A 16456-nucleotide genomic window follows, 5' to 3' on the forward strand; every position below is an offset into this window, starting at 1 on the left:
TTTTAAATTGACTCCTTTTGACAGAAACAGTATCCCTTTTTGAGAAATAATCTTTAAGTTTTAATTGTCGAAAAAATTTAAATAATTCGACCTCACAATCAAACTTGTTTTGTTTATATGTTTGAACAAAAGTGAGTCCTTTAGATAATACTGCCATTTCTGCCTCTGTTGGAGTGTAATCTGATAGATTGAAGACAGTTATTTCCGTCCCCCCTTGTAATTCCTGCCTCCTGTATTTTTTGTGCTTGATCCAAGAATAAAGATCCAGAGATTGGACGATTGGTCTTTTCCAGCACATATTCTGTCGCCTCTGGTGCCATGAGACGTGCGATCTCCAAGCATTGGCATATTTTACAGGCAGATTCGACTATGGGAAAATTCTGTGACAGCTTACCATTATTTAGCTACAAACGTAGTCCAAATCTCAAGGATCAGATCACCTATTCTGATATAGCACCAATGTCGCAACAAGGCAATGGTTGGCTAAAATTGAAACCAGGAGCACACAAATGTGGCTCCTGTGTTAATTGCAAGCATATGCACACAGGTAGCACGTTCGTCCATCCAACTAGGGGAGACACTTTTCGACTGAAACATCGAATGACATGTGAGACCAAATATGTCGTTTACGTGATCCAATGCCCCTGCAAGAAACTATATGTCGGAAAGACTATTAGAATGCTCAAAGAACGGATGGCCTTGCACCGGTCATCAATTAAGAAAGCGTTCATCAAAATTGAAAATTCCACTCCGCCAGTTGCTAAACACTTCGTTCATCAAGGTCACCACATTAAAGATCTTTTATTCATGCCCATTGACCACATACCACCATTGAAGAGGGGTGGTGACCGGCATAAGCTGCTATTACAACAGGAATGCCGCTGGATCCGACGATTATTTTCCCTTTCACCATTGGGACTTAATGAGGAATTCTCGTTGGTACCTTTTTTATAAATAAATATATTTTTTTCTTTTCTTTTTTTATATTTACATTTTTTTTCACTTCACATTTTTTATGTACGTGAACACATGTGAGCCTGATGACTCTGCATCCGGATCCATTGTTTTATCTATGTATTTTTTGTTTATTTGTTTATTAATTAGATTAACTGTTTATGCTTATATGCACACTTCAGTTGATTTATATACCTACTTACTGAAAGGCCTATAAATTGGGGCTTTGTTATAAGGCATGATTTATATATAATAACTAAGAATGTAGTCAGTGACAGATTTAAATTCAGTTCAATTCATTGTTAAATCATTTATGACTGGCCATAGACATGCTTTATTATCAGTAGATTCATCATCAGGATGTAAGTGTGCATCTAATTTATTTTCATTTTTATTCATTTTTATTAGTTCAATGTTATCTTACACTGTTTTTCTTTGCCTGTGCGCCTCTCCCCTTGTCCCCGGAAACAGGTCTGATGCTTCTTCAGTTCCGGGTGTGTTCGTTTACCCGGACTGTTTTAAGCACGACCTGTTGGTTGCCACGGGTAACGCGTTAGAAGTGACGCGCGGCCCGAGGGTGATTCTTCACACCAGGACACAGTTACGGAGACTTATGTCTCCGTGCAGGATGGACAGGTCCCGGCTCCATCGTTTGGTCACTGACGATGTGCAGCGGTTAATACCCTCCCCTGCACGTCACTTCCGGTTCACGGCATGCCGTGCTGCTTGGATGTAACGCAGCTGATGTCCACGTGTGACGGGGAACAGGTGAGACAGCTTACAGGTAAGTATTTCACACACTATTTAATGCACTCATGGGCTAAGCTTTTCAGGCACACGTCACTTTGGAACCAGACACTGCGGATGGCAGTGTACAGCACCATGTCACTTTATCTATTCCCATGATGAAGATAGTCGAAACAGCTGTCGGAATGATAAGTACTCATTGATCTATTCATGCTGCTACCATCATGTGTGCTATATGCTTGTTGCCTTTTTAAATGATTTTTCTGGACAAGTAAAACTTCTTCTTTTGCATCTAAGCTGTGTGCTGGTATTTCTGGGTACAATCACCTGTGTGGTTATTCTTGGATTTTTTCTATATATATATATATATATATATATATATATATATATATATATATATATATATATATAGTATTTGTATTCAGCACTCATGAAATCAAAATCACAGTCAGCTTGCCCGGTGCCCTCTTAATCAACTTTGCAACTTTGCAGGAGTGCCGCTTCATTGTGCTTATATATATATATATATATATATATATATATATATACACAGTGGCGGAACTAGAGAATGGTGGGCCCAGGTGCAACAATATGCATTGGGCTCCCTCCCATATTAAAAACAGGGAAATGGCGTCGCCCAAAATACGGTGTTTTATCTCACTAACAAGGGGTGTCGCCACACAGTAGTACTCCCAATTCACAGTAGAGAGCCTTATACACAGTACGCCACACAGTAGAGAGCCTTATACACAGTACACCACACAGAAGAGAGCCTTATACACGTTACGCCACACAGTAGAGAGGCTTATACACGTTGCGCCACACAGTAGAGAAGCTTATAGACGGTACACCACACAGTAGAGAGGCTTATACACGTTACACCACACAGTAGAGAGGCTTAAACACGTTGCGCCACACAGTAGAGAGGCTTATACACGGTACGCCACACAGTAGAGAGGCTTATACACGTTGCGCCACACAGTAGAGAGGCTTATACACGGTACGCCACACAGTAGAGAGGCTTATACACGGTACGCCACACAGTAGAGAGCCTTATACATGGTACGCCACACAGTAGAGAGGCTTATACATGGTACGCCACACAGTAGAGAGGCTTATACATGGTACGCCACACAGTAGAGAGCCTTATACATGGTACGCCACACAGTAGAGAGGCTTATACAAGGTACGCCACACAGTAGAGAGCCTTATATATGGTACGCCACACAGTAGAGAGCCTTATACATGGTACGCCACACAGTAGAGCGACGCACACGTCAACATTTACAACCAGGAATGTGAGATGAAGACAGCCTTATCGTTGCCGCGATGTGTTGGAACTGGCGTACGCATCACAGCAAGCTGCAGTGAACGCCGTGCTGTGGCTAGTCGCTGCCTCCGTTCATTCCATAGATGTCTATGGCTTGCATGCGTACACACACACGCGCTTCATAGACATGGGCACACTAGTCGCGCCATCCATGCCGTGATGCGAACTCATCGCGGGTTGGATGAGTGTGGCTACATCTATAGATATGGATATACACACACACACACACACACACACACACACATAGTAAAACATACGCAAAGCAAGACACATATACACAGACACATCTACAGAAAACACACACACACACACAACACATAAATACAGCTAAACACACATAGCAAAATACATATACAGTATATACACAGAAACACACACACCCATAGCTAAACACACACACACACACACACACACACACACACACAGCTAAACAGACATAGCAAAATACACATACAGTATATACAGACACACACACACACCCATAGCTAAACACACACACACACACACACACACACACACACACAGCTACACAGACATAGCAAAATACATATACAGTATATACAGAAACACACACGCACACAGCAAAACAGACATAGGAAAATACATATAAAGTATACACTGAAACACACACACACCCATAGCTAAACACACACATTGCCAGCAAAACACAAACTCTTTACTTTACATATGTTTTCATTTTCCACAAGTTGCACACTTTCCACCTCCTAGGCTAGCTCTGGCTCCGGCAAGGCTCCTCACTGTGCGGGGGCTGAGTGCACTGACGTGACGTCTCCTCAGTCCTCACTCTTCTGTATACACACACTGCTGCCGTGATTCCCCTCTCCCTCCCTCTCCCCCCCTGTCCAGTATGCAGTCACAGTGACTCAGTCCAGGAAGCTGAGAGCTGCAGCCGAGATGAAGGGTGATGTGATCACCCTTCTCACATCACTGGTGCCGGGGACCGCAAACAGGCATCCTCAGTTCGGACCCGCAGCAGCAGTTCAGCGGTGGCAGCGTGTAATGAGTCGGTCTAACTCATTATACTGCTGCCGGCTATGGGCCCTTCACAGCGCTGGGCCCCAGTGCACTGCACCGCTTGCACTGGCGCAAGTTCTGCCTCTGTATATATATATATATATATATATATATATATATATATTATGTATATATAATATTTGTGTGTGTGTGTGTGTGTGTGTGTGTGTGTGTGTGTGTGTGTGTGTGTGTGTGTGTGAGACAATGAATAATAAAACATTTTTTACACACAGCCTTCACTGACTGAGTGGGGATAAATAGGCAGCATAAATTAAGTGTGGTATCTACACAGTGGACCATTTCCTTGACACATATACTCTCTGTTGGAATAATTCTTTATGCGCCTTTAAAGATGCACCCCTGATGAAGTCTCGTAAGAGATGAAACACGTTGGGTTTTATATGGAAAGACACAATACTGTGATCCTTGTTTCTCCATGGCAAGAGCTCTGGGAAATCTGTGTAAGATCAATTTTTGGGCTGTATTCCAACAATTACTGTATGAATAAGCCAAAGAATTTCTGTATATTATTATTGAAATATTGGTTTTAATAAAGAATCTGTAAAATTTTATACATTTTAGGATACTTATTGGTAGATTATCATTATTTAATTGACAAGCTCATAGGTGTTTGATGTTGTCAATAGGATTGTACACAACAATAATTTTAATGTAAAAAAAATAGGGATTAGTAAATAAGCCTCTGAATGACTATTTACTGAGTAAAATGCAATACTTCATACTTTTAATTCCAGCATCATTCATACTATTTATAAAAATTTTGTCTTGGTGTCCTTCTCACACAGGAAACATTGAGAGGTGCAGTTATCTCTTGCTCGAAGTACAGGATAAGGGTATAGTTAATATATATATATATATATATATTGTGTACAAAAAAGTGCAAATAGCGCTACAACCTGAATATTCTATAACCAGATATCCCCAAAATGGGAGATCTTAAATTACAAGTGAAACAGTGCAAAGATTGGAAAACACTCCCAAGACAAATGGTGTCGCAACCAGATTTCAAAAAGGTCCAATTCCCAGGGGAACTTAGTTTTCAAAATTGTTCTAGTGGTAAATCAGTTGCGCCTTCAGTGTTCGTGAATAATACATTACAAATCCTTAGATGATAGTGAAAATATGCGTACCAGACATACGTAGAACAGTCGCCTTATATAAAGTATATATGTTTTTCTGTCGCTTTATGTATTATTAAAATGTTTTTTTAAATGATACTACACTATCAGAGGCTTTTCCTTCCCGCATGGGACTTTTTTAAGGTACATAAGTCTGATGACGGAATGACGGCAGCATCATTTAATTTAGTGCAACTTTGTATGTAAGTGCTTCATGTAAATATACCCCTTCTAGATCTCCTCTGAATTACTGAGCTATACGGTGTTGCACCCTTAATAAATGGTATCTAAGCACATTACCTAAGAAAAAAGGTAGTTAGCACACTGTCAGCAACATATTCGCATTTACTTTATTTTTATCCATATTTTTGAACAAGCACTTATAAGCACTTTTTCTGCACATATTCACTTTATTGCAAAGTTCACTTTATTGCAAATTTTGCACAAAGCAGCACTTTGTCACTTTCAAAGAGCAGTGTACTGATACATTGTCTTGCATATACGTACAAACTCCACACCAACACCTGGACGGATGGAAACGGAGAGTCAGTACGAGTAAGGAACATCCCGATGCAAAGACACTTTATATAAGGCGACTGTTCTACGTATGTCTGGTACGCATATTTTCACTATCATCTAAGGATTTGTAATGTATTATTCATGAACACTGAAGGCGCAACTGATTTACCACTAGAACAATATATATATATATATATATATATATATATAAAATTTAACATGCAAAGCAAAGTTATAGTAGCATTTAAGTGCACTGAATCTTTTCATTTAATGGAGTGCCTCACCTCCGATTTCTATGCTGTATTATTCTGTGACGGCACTCATGGAGCTTCTCTTGTAACTGGGAGTGCCGGACCTGTGGATTCATATATAAAAAATGAAGCAGCGATGGCGGCACTCAGGGATTTAAGACTAAAAAAGGCAGGACCAACTATGGATGACATCACTGTTTGTTTCTTTGTTCGGAGGTAATACTCCATTACGCAGAGGACAACTTACTTGCAGTGAGTGCCAGATCTCTGCTATATATATTGAAACATATATTTATACCATACCTTCCAACATTGTGAAAGATGGAGGTGCCTTTGGCGCGCGCTGCCTAAAAGGGGGAGAGGCCTCTGCAAAAGAGGGCGAGGCTTCGCATCAGTGCCAGAATCGCGAGCCATGCCACAGTTTTCTTGTCACTGGTGGGGCATGCCCAGCACTCTATGAGCTGCTGTCATGCCTGCAGCCCCTCCGTCACCCATGAATAGATGCAGTGCACAGTGTATATTCACCGCAAGACCTGCTAGTGATAAGGAGCTTCCCAGCTCCCCCCTCCCCACACCGTGGAACACTGTGATAATCGGGACAGTTGGGAGGTATGATATATAAACTGTGTGTGTTTGTTTGTGTGTTTATAAATATATATATGTACACACACACAGTCGAGTTACATTATTATGACCACCTCCTACATTTGACGTCGGCAGCACGTTCCCATGAAGAATGTTGTGAAGCACAAAGAAGCACATGTCGTGCGCTGGCTTGTTGGGTATAAAAGGTGTATGATAGGCTGTACACATATCACTCATTCCTGTCAAAGGAAAAAGGTGATATTTATCAGAGTTGCAAAGAGGGATGATTATCGGCATTCAGCAGTATATCTGAAACAGCGCAGTTTGTGAACTGCTCACATGCTGCTGTGGTGAAGGTGTAGCGTGACTTTACAAATGGCAACATTGCGAATAACCTACATGGAAACTGTGGCCATTGATGTGAGAGGTGAACATCGGCTATGAAGGTGCATGAGAGCCGACTGACACACTACAGTGGAGCAGCTCACCATCAAAATGAATAGATGTGTGTCTAAAATTACAGTTCAGAAAACCCTGCTGCATATGGGGCTCTGAAGCGGTTACTCTGGCTATTAGCTAGTGGTCTGTTATGAAACACCTGTGTTTATTCTTAGGGATTATGTTATGCAGACTTTGAATGTGAAGTTGTACCAAAGAAGTAATGAGCGTTCAATAGTGCAGCACAATACTTAGACACAGGTGAATGCAGCTAAGGAATAAGGGGGTAATTCAGACTTGATCGTAGATGTGCTAAATTTAGCACATCTACGATCACTTTCACTGACATGCGGGGGGACACCCAACACAGGGCTAGTCCGCCTCGCATGTCTGGCTCTGCCCCCCCCCACACACACACACACACAGGTACAAAAGCATTGCACGGCGGCGATGCTTTTTGCACCTGAAGAGTAGCTCCCTACCAGCGCAGCTCAATGCCAGTCGGCCCGCCCTCTCCCACCCAGCGAACGCCTCTGCCTGTCAATCAGGCAGAGGCAATCGCTGGGCAGAGATGCTGATCGCATCTCTGGCATGCGCCGATGCACTGCGGTGCCTGCTCATGCGCAGTTCAGACCTGATCGCCCACTGTGCGAAAACGCACAGCAGCGATCAGATCTGAATTAGCCCCTAAGTACCGAGATCTGAACTAAAGCTTGGATGCAGCACAAAATTAAACACAGAATATTCTGCTATTAGTAATGATCATCCACAGGAATGATGAAATTCACAGTGACTTTATTTCAGTCTAGAGTCAGTGTCCAAGTATTAAATCTTGGTTGACATTTGCAATATGAAAAGCAGATATAACACGAAAGTCTAATGAGAGCTTGCAGTAGTAAATAGCTTGAGAATCCACAGAGCACAGATAAAGTCCACAGTAATTAGTGAACTCACAGAGTACTCAGCATAATGGTATAACTTGAGATATCCACAAGGCATAGGTAAAGTCCATCAATACTTAGCTACGGTAATCCTTAGGATGGGAGGCAATCAATTTGCTAGCTGTTGGGATCCCGGCGGTCAGGATACCGACACCGGAATCCTGACAGCCGACAATGCCAACAGCCAGAATATCGACGCACAGGGGCTATTGGCCATCCCGTCCGCCGGGAATATACAGTTGCAAGAAAAGTATGTGAACCCTTTGGAATTTCCTTGATTTGTGCATAAATTGGTCATCAAATGTGTTCTGATCTTCATCTAAGTCACAACAACAGACAAACACAGTCTGCCGAAACTAATACCACACAGACAATTATATGTTCTCAAGCTTTTATTGAACACACCATGTAAACATTCACAGTGTCGGGTGGACAAAGTATGTGAACCATTGGATTTAATAACTGGTTGACCCTCCTTTGGCAGCAATAACCTCAAACAAACGTTTCCTATAGTTGCATATCAGACCTGCACAACGGTCAGGGGGAATTTTGGACCATTCCTCTTTACAAAACTGTTTCAGTTCAGCAATATTCTTGGGTTGTCTGGTGTGAATCTCTTTCTTGAGGTCATGCCACAGAATCTCAATTGGGTTGAGGTCAGGACTCTGACTGGGCCATTCCAGAAGGCGTATTTTCTTCTGTTGAAGCCATTCTGTTGTTGATCTACTTCAGTGCTTTGGGTTGTTGTCCTGTTGCATCACCCATCTTCTGTTGAGCTTCAATTGGTGGACAGATGGCCTTAAGTTCTCCTGCAAAATGTTTTGATAAACTTGGGAATTTTTCCGTCGATGATCGCAATCTGTCCAGGCCCTGAGACAGCAAAGCAGCCCCAAACCATGATGCCCCCTCCACCATACTTCACAGTTGGGATGAGGTTTTGATGTTGGTGTGCTGTGACTTTTTTTCTCTACACATAGTGTTGTGTGTTCCTTCCAAACAACTCAACTTTTGTTTAATCTGTCCACAGAATATTTAGCCAGTAGTGCTGTGGAACATTCAGGTGCTCTTTTGCAAACTTCAAATGTGCAGCAATGTTTTTTTTTTGGACAGCAGGGGCTTCCTCCGTGGTTTCCTCCCATGAACTCCATTCTTTTTCAGTGTTTTACGTATGGTTGATTCGTCAACAGAGATGTTAGCATGTGCCAGAGATTTCTGTAAGTCTTTAGCTGACACTCTAGGATTCTTCTTCACCTCATTCTGCGCTGTGCTCTTGAAGTCATCTTTACAGGACGCCTCCTCCTAAGGAGAGTAGCAACAGTGCTGAAATTTCTCCATTTATAGACAATTTGTCTTACCGTGGACTGATGAGCATCAAGGCTTTTAGAGATACTTTTGTAACCCTTTCCAGCTTTATGCAAGTCAACAATTCTTAATCGTAGGTCTTCTGAGAGCTCTTTTCTGCGAGGCATGGTTCACATCAGGCAATGCTTCTTGAGAATTGCAAACTCAAAACTGGTGTGTGTTTTTTATAGGGCAGGGCAGCTTTAACCAACACCTCCAATCTCGTCTCATTGATTAGACTCCAGGTTGGCTGACTCCTGACTCAAATTAGCTCTTGGAGTAGTCATTTGCCTAGGGGTTCACATACTTTGTCCACCCTGCACTGTGAATGTTTACATGGTGTGTTCAATAAAAACATGAGAACACATAATTGTTTGTGTGGTATTAGTTTCAGCAGACTGTGTTTGTCTATTGTTGTGACTTAGATGAAGATCAGAACAAATTTTATGACCAATTTATGCACAAATCCAGGAAATTCCAAAGGGTTCACATACTTTTTCTTGCAACTGTATACGGATTCCCTTAGTAACACAGTCAGACAAAGACAAGAGCTGCAGAAGGACAGGGACTGGCAGCACAGGCTTCCAACATGAACCAGGGCTTAAGGTGCATACACACGGTGAGATCCTTGCTATGGACGATTTGACTATGCAATTTTCCTTGAACTCCCCCAGAGCCCAGAAGCACCAATTTTGACTATCTGTGCTTTTGATTTTGACTATGGGGGTCATTCTGAGTTGATCGCTAGCTGCATTTGTTCTCAGCGCAGCGATCAGGCTAAAAAACGGCAGTTCTGCGTATGCGGCACAATGCGCACGCGCGGCGTATGAGCACAACGAACGATGTAGTTGTGGATTTCTATCCCAAAGCAGCGTCTTTAATGACGATACCTTGCTTGGGCAGGGTATCAGAAGAGGCCCATCATCACAATAGCATGATGATAATCAGCCACCCAGCTGGCCACATGGTCGGCCATAAATCAAATGATTAAAATAGTATTGCTATTTTCCTCATAACATAAAGGAACTTTTCTATTTTAATGTATTTAGGGAGACATTATGTGTGATAATGTGGGGGGTGCACGCCTGGATGGCACTGGCCACACCCACACAGCAATGGTCACAGCTCCTTCACATCTCACAATCAGAGCCGGCCTTAGGCATAGGCAAACTAGGCAAATGCCTAGGGCATTTGGTATGCCTTGGGGCACAAGCAGCTTCTGCTGATTAAAATAATATGCAGCATGCCTATATTGTGTGTGTGACTGTGGCTGTATATGCATACGAAATGCTAAGTTACAGTGATTTACAGGAATACAGTCGCACACAGAATATAGGCATGCAGCATATCATTTTAATTAGCAGAAACTGCTTGTGCATCCTAGCCACACTGTAATGCAAATAAGACGCATTTTCAGCAAAAAGGCGCCCGACGTTAGCAGAGCAGCCAGCTGATTCACGCCAGGCATCTCCTGCTGCATGGCGTATTGAGGAGAGATGTATGAGGACACATCTGTATCCAAGCAGAGACAGAGATCACAGTGTTAGCGGCCGTGTGAGTGCTGTGCGCAGGTGGGTTGGTTGTCAGTAGTGTTAGGGGTATTATGTGTGTAATTTCTATAAATGCATTAATAATGTGTGGCATGTGTAAGGGGCACTATGTGTGTCATTATGTGTATATGGGCATTAATAATGTGCGACATATGTGAAATGGACATTACAGTATGTGTGTCATTATGTGTATAAGAGCATTAATAATGTGCAGCATATGTGTAAGGGACATTGGGGGTAATTCCGAGTTGATCGCAGCAACAAATTTGTTAGCAGTTGGGCAAAACCATTTGCACTGCAGGTGTGGCAGATATAACATTTGCAGAGAGAGTTAGATTTGGGTGGGGTGTGTTCAAACTGAAACTAAATTGCAGTGTAAAAATAAAGCAGCCAGTATTTACCCTGCACAGAAACAAAATAACCCACCCAAATCTAACTCTCTCTGCAAATGTTATATCTGCCCCCCTGAAGTGCACATGGTTTTGCCCAACTGCTAACAAATTTGCTGCTGCGATCAACTCGGAATTACCCCGATTATGTGTATAAGGGCATTAATAAACATAGGCATAATGTGTAAGGTACATCATGTTTATAAGGACATTAATAATGTGTGTCATATGTGTAAGGGGCATTACTGTGTGGTATTATGTGTATAAAGGCATTACTAATGTGTGGCATTATGTGTAAAAGGTGCTCTACTGTGTGGCATAATGTATAGAAAGGGCACTACTGTGTGGTCTAATGTGAATAAAGAGCAATATGGAGTGGTGTAATATGAATAAGGAGCAATTCAGTGTGATGTAATGTGAATAAGGGGCACTATTGTGAAGAGTAACGTTTATAAGGTAAAGTAGTACTACTGTGTGATCTAACATGAATAAGGGACACTATTGTGAGGAGTCATTTATATAAGGTAAAGTGGCACTACTGTGTGATGTAACGTGAATAAGGGACACTAGTGCATGATAAAATGTGAATAAATCAGGTCTATTGTATGGCTTAATTTTAATTGGGGGTACTATTGTGTGACCATGCCCCTTCCCAGCAAGAACATGCCCCTTTTTGAGTTGTGTTCCAAATGTGCGCACTGTTCTTATTTAAAATATAGGGGACTGCTATGGGTGAATAGTAATGGTGATGGGAAAGGGGTGCAGGGTCAGAGGTGGAACTAGCGGCGGTGCTAGGGGGCACCATCCAAAATCTTGCCTAGGGCATTATATTGGTTAGGGCCTGCACTGCTCACAATAGGTTATTGGTCATTGACAGCCCTAAGCCTTTGTGGCCCATAATCTGGCCCTGCATAACCTTGCCTACCTATGACCATATTTTTCTATGCAGTAGCGGCCACAAAACGTATTATGCAGAATAAAACATGATGGTGTACATGTACAACTCACTGCAATTTTATGTCCTCAACTCCAATTGAATTGCGATCGCATCGCTGTTGGGTATTTGCATGCTGGGCAGCCTTGCCCTGTGCTGGGCAGCCCCCAGCATGCGATTGCAGCCAGTTACAGTTTTGCTAAAATACAAAACTGCAACTGAAGCTGAATGAGGGCCCTCATTCATCTTCAGCTGCAGTTTTGTGGCTGCGATCGCATCCGTGGGCCGCCCAGCACAGGACACTCACCATTACTCACAAGACTAAGAACCAATGACAGGAGTAGGAAACAGTAACTTAACCAACAAATATTTTCTCAAAAGACGTTTAAAGCATGGTATTCTAATATAGCGCATAAGCTTACTCTGACCATTCAGTGCAGTTATTCCTAATATGTAAGGGTGACAGAGCACAAACTAGTACGTGAAAAAACAGATTTGAGGACTGCGCTTGTTTGCCTCACTTGATAGATGAAAGCTGCTAGGGGGAAGAGAAAGGATTTCCACTAACCTCTCCGTAACTATAAACAAGAAAAGAAAATATCTCCCAGCGCTTAAGTTTCTCAAGTGAATTGATATATTTCCCACTACAATTATCAGGGTATCAAAATATGTAAATAAATCCAATAAAAATGTTTAAATGAATATATTTTCTTTATTCAAAGTATAGTGTTAAAAACACATCATAAAAGAAAATTTTTCTGGCTCTATTTCTATATAAAATCAAATAATAGTGAACCCTAATACCGGTATACTTAGACAAAACAGACCAACATAAAACATATATAGTCAGTGATACGTTTATTTCGGCGATTTACTCACTCAAAGTCCACAGCTGTAGTCTCCAGGCAAGCTCTAATTCCTTTTGGGAGATTTGAATTTTTACTGGGAAAAAGGTTCCTGTCTCTCCAGAAGTAAAAAGTGTCCACAAACAAAAGAGCACAAACTGTCTACCGCAACATGTAATCCACCTCTACAAGGCTGATAAAATGGGGAAAGGGCTCTCTGGTCCTATATGTATATACAGTCACTGTATTATTTAGCAAGAAGGACATACAGTATGTAAGACAGGGCCAGGGCAGGGTTCTATGCCACCTAGTGACAGCCCAACCCCACCAAACCTGCGATGTCATGATGTCAAACCTAGGGGACAAGGCCACCGGCACTAGGAAGTTGAGCAGGGCAGCTGTACAGGCTGTAGGGTGTGTGCTGAAGCATCCCTTGGAAACTCCAGGTGGCTCTGCACTAGTAGCACTACTGGCTGCAGGTTGCTGTTCCAGACACTCTGCAAGCGACATGCAGGTGTTGTGGGGTAGCCAGAGCACCGCTCGCACAGCCCTAGTGACTGCCCTGATGTAAGGAAAGGGAATGTCTGTCATTCACTTCTGTTTTAGGGGGTGTATTATATATTTTTATTTTATATGCAGATTGATGAGGATAAGCGACGTGACTCAGGGCCAAGACTGAGAAGAGGGAAATATGACAAAAAGGTAAGCAGTTTAAATTGAGATTACAGTAATGTTTGCAGCACTATTTAGAAAGGTAATGTAAAGAAAAATGTGAGTGTAAAGGTGGCTACACACTAGGCAATGTGCTCCATGAGCGACATCGCCTAGTGTGTTCCCCTCCCGGCCCACACACAGTGACATCATGCCCCGGCCAGGCCATTAATGTAGCTTTGGACGATGAGTCCAAATTGAGCTGCCTGGTCAGTTGACAGTGGGCCTCGTTAATGAGGCACAGAGCCGCACGTCATTCATTGTTTACTGCATACACACTGGGCAATATAGTAAACGGTATCGCTCAGGAAAGGTCAAAATGAGCTACGTCATTTGCTATATCAACTAGTGTGTATGGGCCTTAAGTGAGTTTTCACTTTGGAAACTTGTAATGTGGCAATTTTAGTTAGACAATCTTATTTTACCTTACCTTTGCAATACAGGCCTTCTGAGTGCAATTTACTGTATTTTAGAATTGTAGGAACTGTGCTGCAAACATAGTGAAACAATGGTATGATTTTCTAAATAAAATTATTGTGTGTTTTAAAGAATTTTGCTTGTTGCAATAACCAGTGTCTGGGAAATGCTGTGTTTGAAAGTTTTTGCATGAAAACAATGTTGAATTATTCTACAATTTCACTTAATCTTCTCCCCCGTCCTGCGTATCTCAGGCCAAATGATTCCCTGTATCACCATGTACAGTAGGTTATCTTCCTTCACTTATCAGCCTGCATAGCTTCTGTGCTCCCATCCCTCACCTCCATCCCTTTTTAAGTTTAACAAAAAAAAGTATAACCATGTAGCTTTCTATCACTTGAAAATGAAATATCGCTTACATGTCTGAGTTAAAAAGAAAAAACTAAAAGTCTACCAGTTAATAACAATGAGAATAATGTGGTCAGTAATGTCCTGACTGGAGGAGTTGGAAGGCTGAATAACCTGGGGGATTATTACCATTGTAATCTAAATAGGATTCTTTAAAATTCTAGTTTTATGTACTATTAATGACACCCCTTTCAGACAGAAACTGAAATTCCCAGGTAATTTCATGGAAAAACGCAGGTCTTTTTTCTGTGTGAAAGGGTCAACCCGGTTGAAATTCCAGGGACTTCGACATTGGAATTTACCAAATGATACATTTTCTTTTTTATTAGGTTGTTATACTCAAAGACTTGAAGCATGATGGAAATTTCACAGAAAAACAGAAAATGGAGCTAAACAAAGTAAGTATTGTATTTATATAGTATTGTATTTATATATCTGTGAAAAGCAGACATTTAAGGATAAATGAAGGCCTTTGCCCTGAGACTATTAGTTCCATATGAGGACACTTGTCAAATCCAGTACAAGATGTTTATAGCTACTGTATAACAGTCTGTACAGATATGGCTTTGGGGTTCTATTCAGACCTTGACACAGCTGTGCATCTGTACGCAGTCGCTGCATCCAGGGGGTTTGCGCACGCGCACCGCCTGGAGTGCAAGTATGCGTCCCTTCACTGTGTAGCTGCATCTCGGAAGGATGCGAGAGCATAGTGATTGAAAGCGGCAGGCATTTGGGGGCGGCGTTTTGGCATTGCGGGGTGTGGTGGGCAAAACGGGGCATGTCAGGAGCGTTTTCGGTTAACCTCTAATAGATGCATTCGCAATTAAATTGTGACTGCATCGCGGGGCGGGGCCACACATGCTTGGCGGCTCTGAGCACGTGAGTAGATGGACACAGATCTTGCTGTGGGAAGCAAGATCTGCATCCATCTCTGAATATCCCCCTTGGTGTATGTATGTGTCCTGTCCAGCATCATAGTTACTAGTAGCTGGAGTAGTTGTGGGTTGGAAACTGGGTGGTCGAATATAGTTCCTTCTCACAGAGGAGTCAACAGCACTCTACCCCAGGGGGGAACTAAGGGTTCTGAAAACTAGCCTTAGGCAGTTGACTAGACCCAGATCAGGGGCGCTGAGTCTTAACCTGTCAGTGGTCTTCTCAAGGGAACCCCACAAGGTGATTTGGGTTCCGCTGCACCTGATAGGCCGGTAACGGCCCCCTGTCTGGGTTACCTGGGCAAGCACTAGGAAGGGGATTGGAACTGAGAGATCTGGTTGGGGACTGTCAGTAGTGTAGCAGACAGTAGCTAAATGAACTTGCATCAATGACTGAAGATATCGGACTTGCACCAATGACTGAAGATATTGGACTTGCACCAGTGACTGAAGATATTGGACTTGCACCAGTGACTGAAGATATTGGACTTGCACTGTTAACGCAAGATATTAGACTTGCACCAGTGACAGAAGATATCGGACTGGCACCGATGGTCTAGAAGTGCTGTCCGGGCTGGATCCAGAATGATGACACTAGAAATGCAGATGGTATTGTGGACAGCAAATATACTGTAGACCCTCAGAGAACGCATGTACTGTGCAGTAACTAAAGCTTCAAAGCTCACATACAGAGTTGTGTGACTTATGGCACTGGCAACCTGAACACTGAGAAGCAGGAAGCTTTAAACGCCTTGGTGACAAAGTATTGACTGGTAGTGTTAGCTGACAATCAGAATGCATGGAATTGGTCTTAGATGGTCAGTTGACACTAAGCAAGATGGCATCATCCCTGCTGCTGGGCCAGCAGGAGTATTGCACACAGAGGACTCAGCCCCAACTACTGTGACTACTGTGGCAGTGCAAACAACACTCTGCTGGACTGCCAGAGAATGCTGGACCCTCACAAGTGCCTGACAGGTAGGAAATGGG

General features: G+C 42.5%; 1 protein-coding gene across 1 annotated transcript in view; it reads left to right on the forward strand.

Moving 5' to 3' along the window:
- The window catches only part of GUCY2C (guanylate cyclase 2C), a 507960-nt gene that overhangs the window by 381290 nt on the left and 110214 nt on the right, over positions 1–16456 (forward strand). Inside the window, exons 13-14 of the mRNA XM_063941528.1 lie at positions 13638–13700; positions 14864–14932. Coding sequence (XP_063797598.1) covers positions 13638–13700; positions 14864–14932 — 132 coding nt within the window. The remainder of the gene's footprint in view (positions 1–13637; positions 13701–14863; positions 14933–16456) is intronic.

This window comes from Pseudophryne corroboree, chromosome 9 (assembly GCF_028390025.1).
Source record: "Pseudophryne corroboree isolate aPseCor3 chromosome 9, aPseCor3.hap2, whole genome shotgun sequence".
NCBI lineage: Eukaryota > Metazoa > Chordata > Amphibia > Anura > Myobatrachidae > Pseudophryne > Pseudophryne corroboree.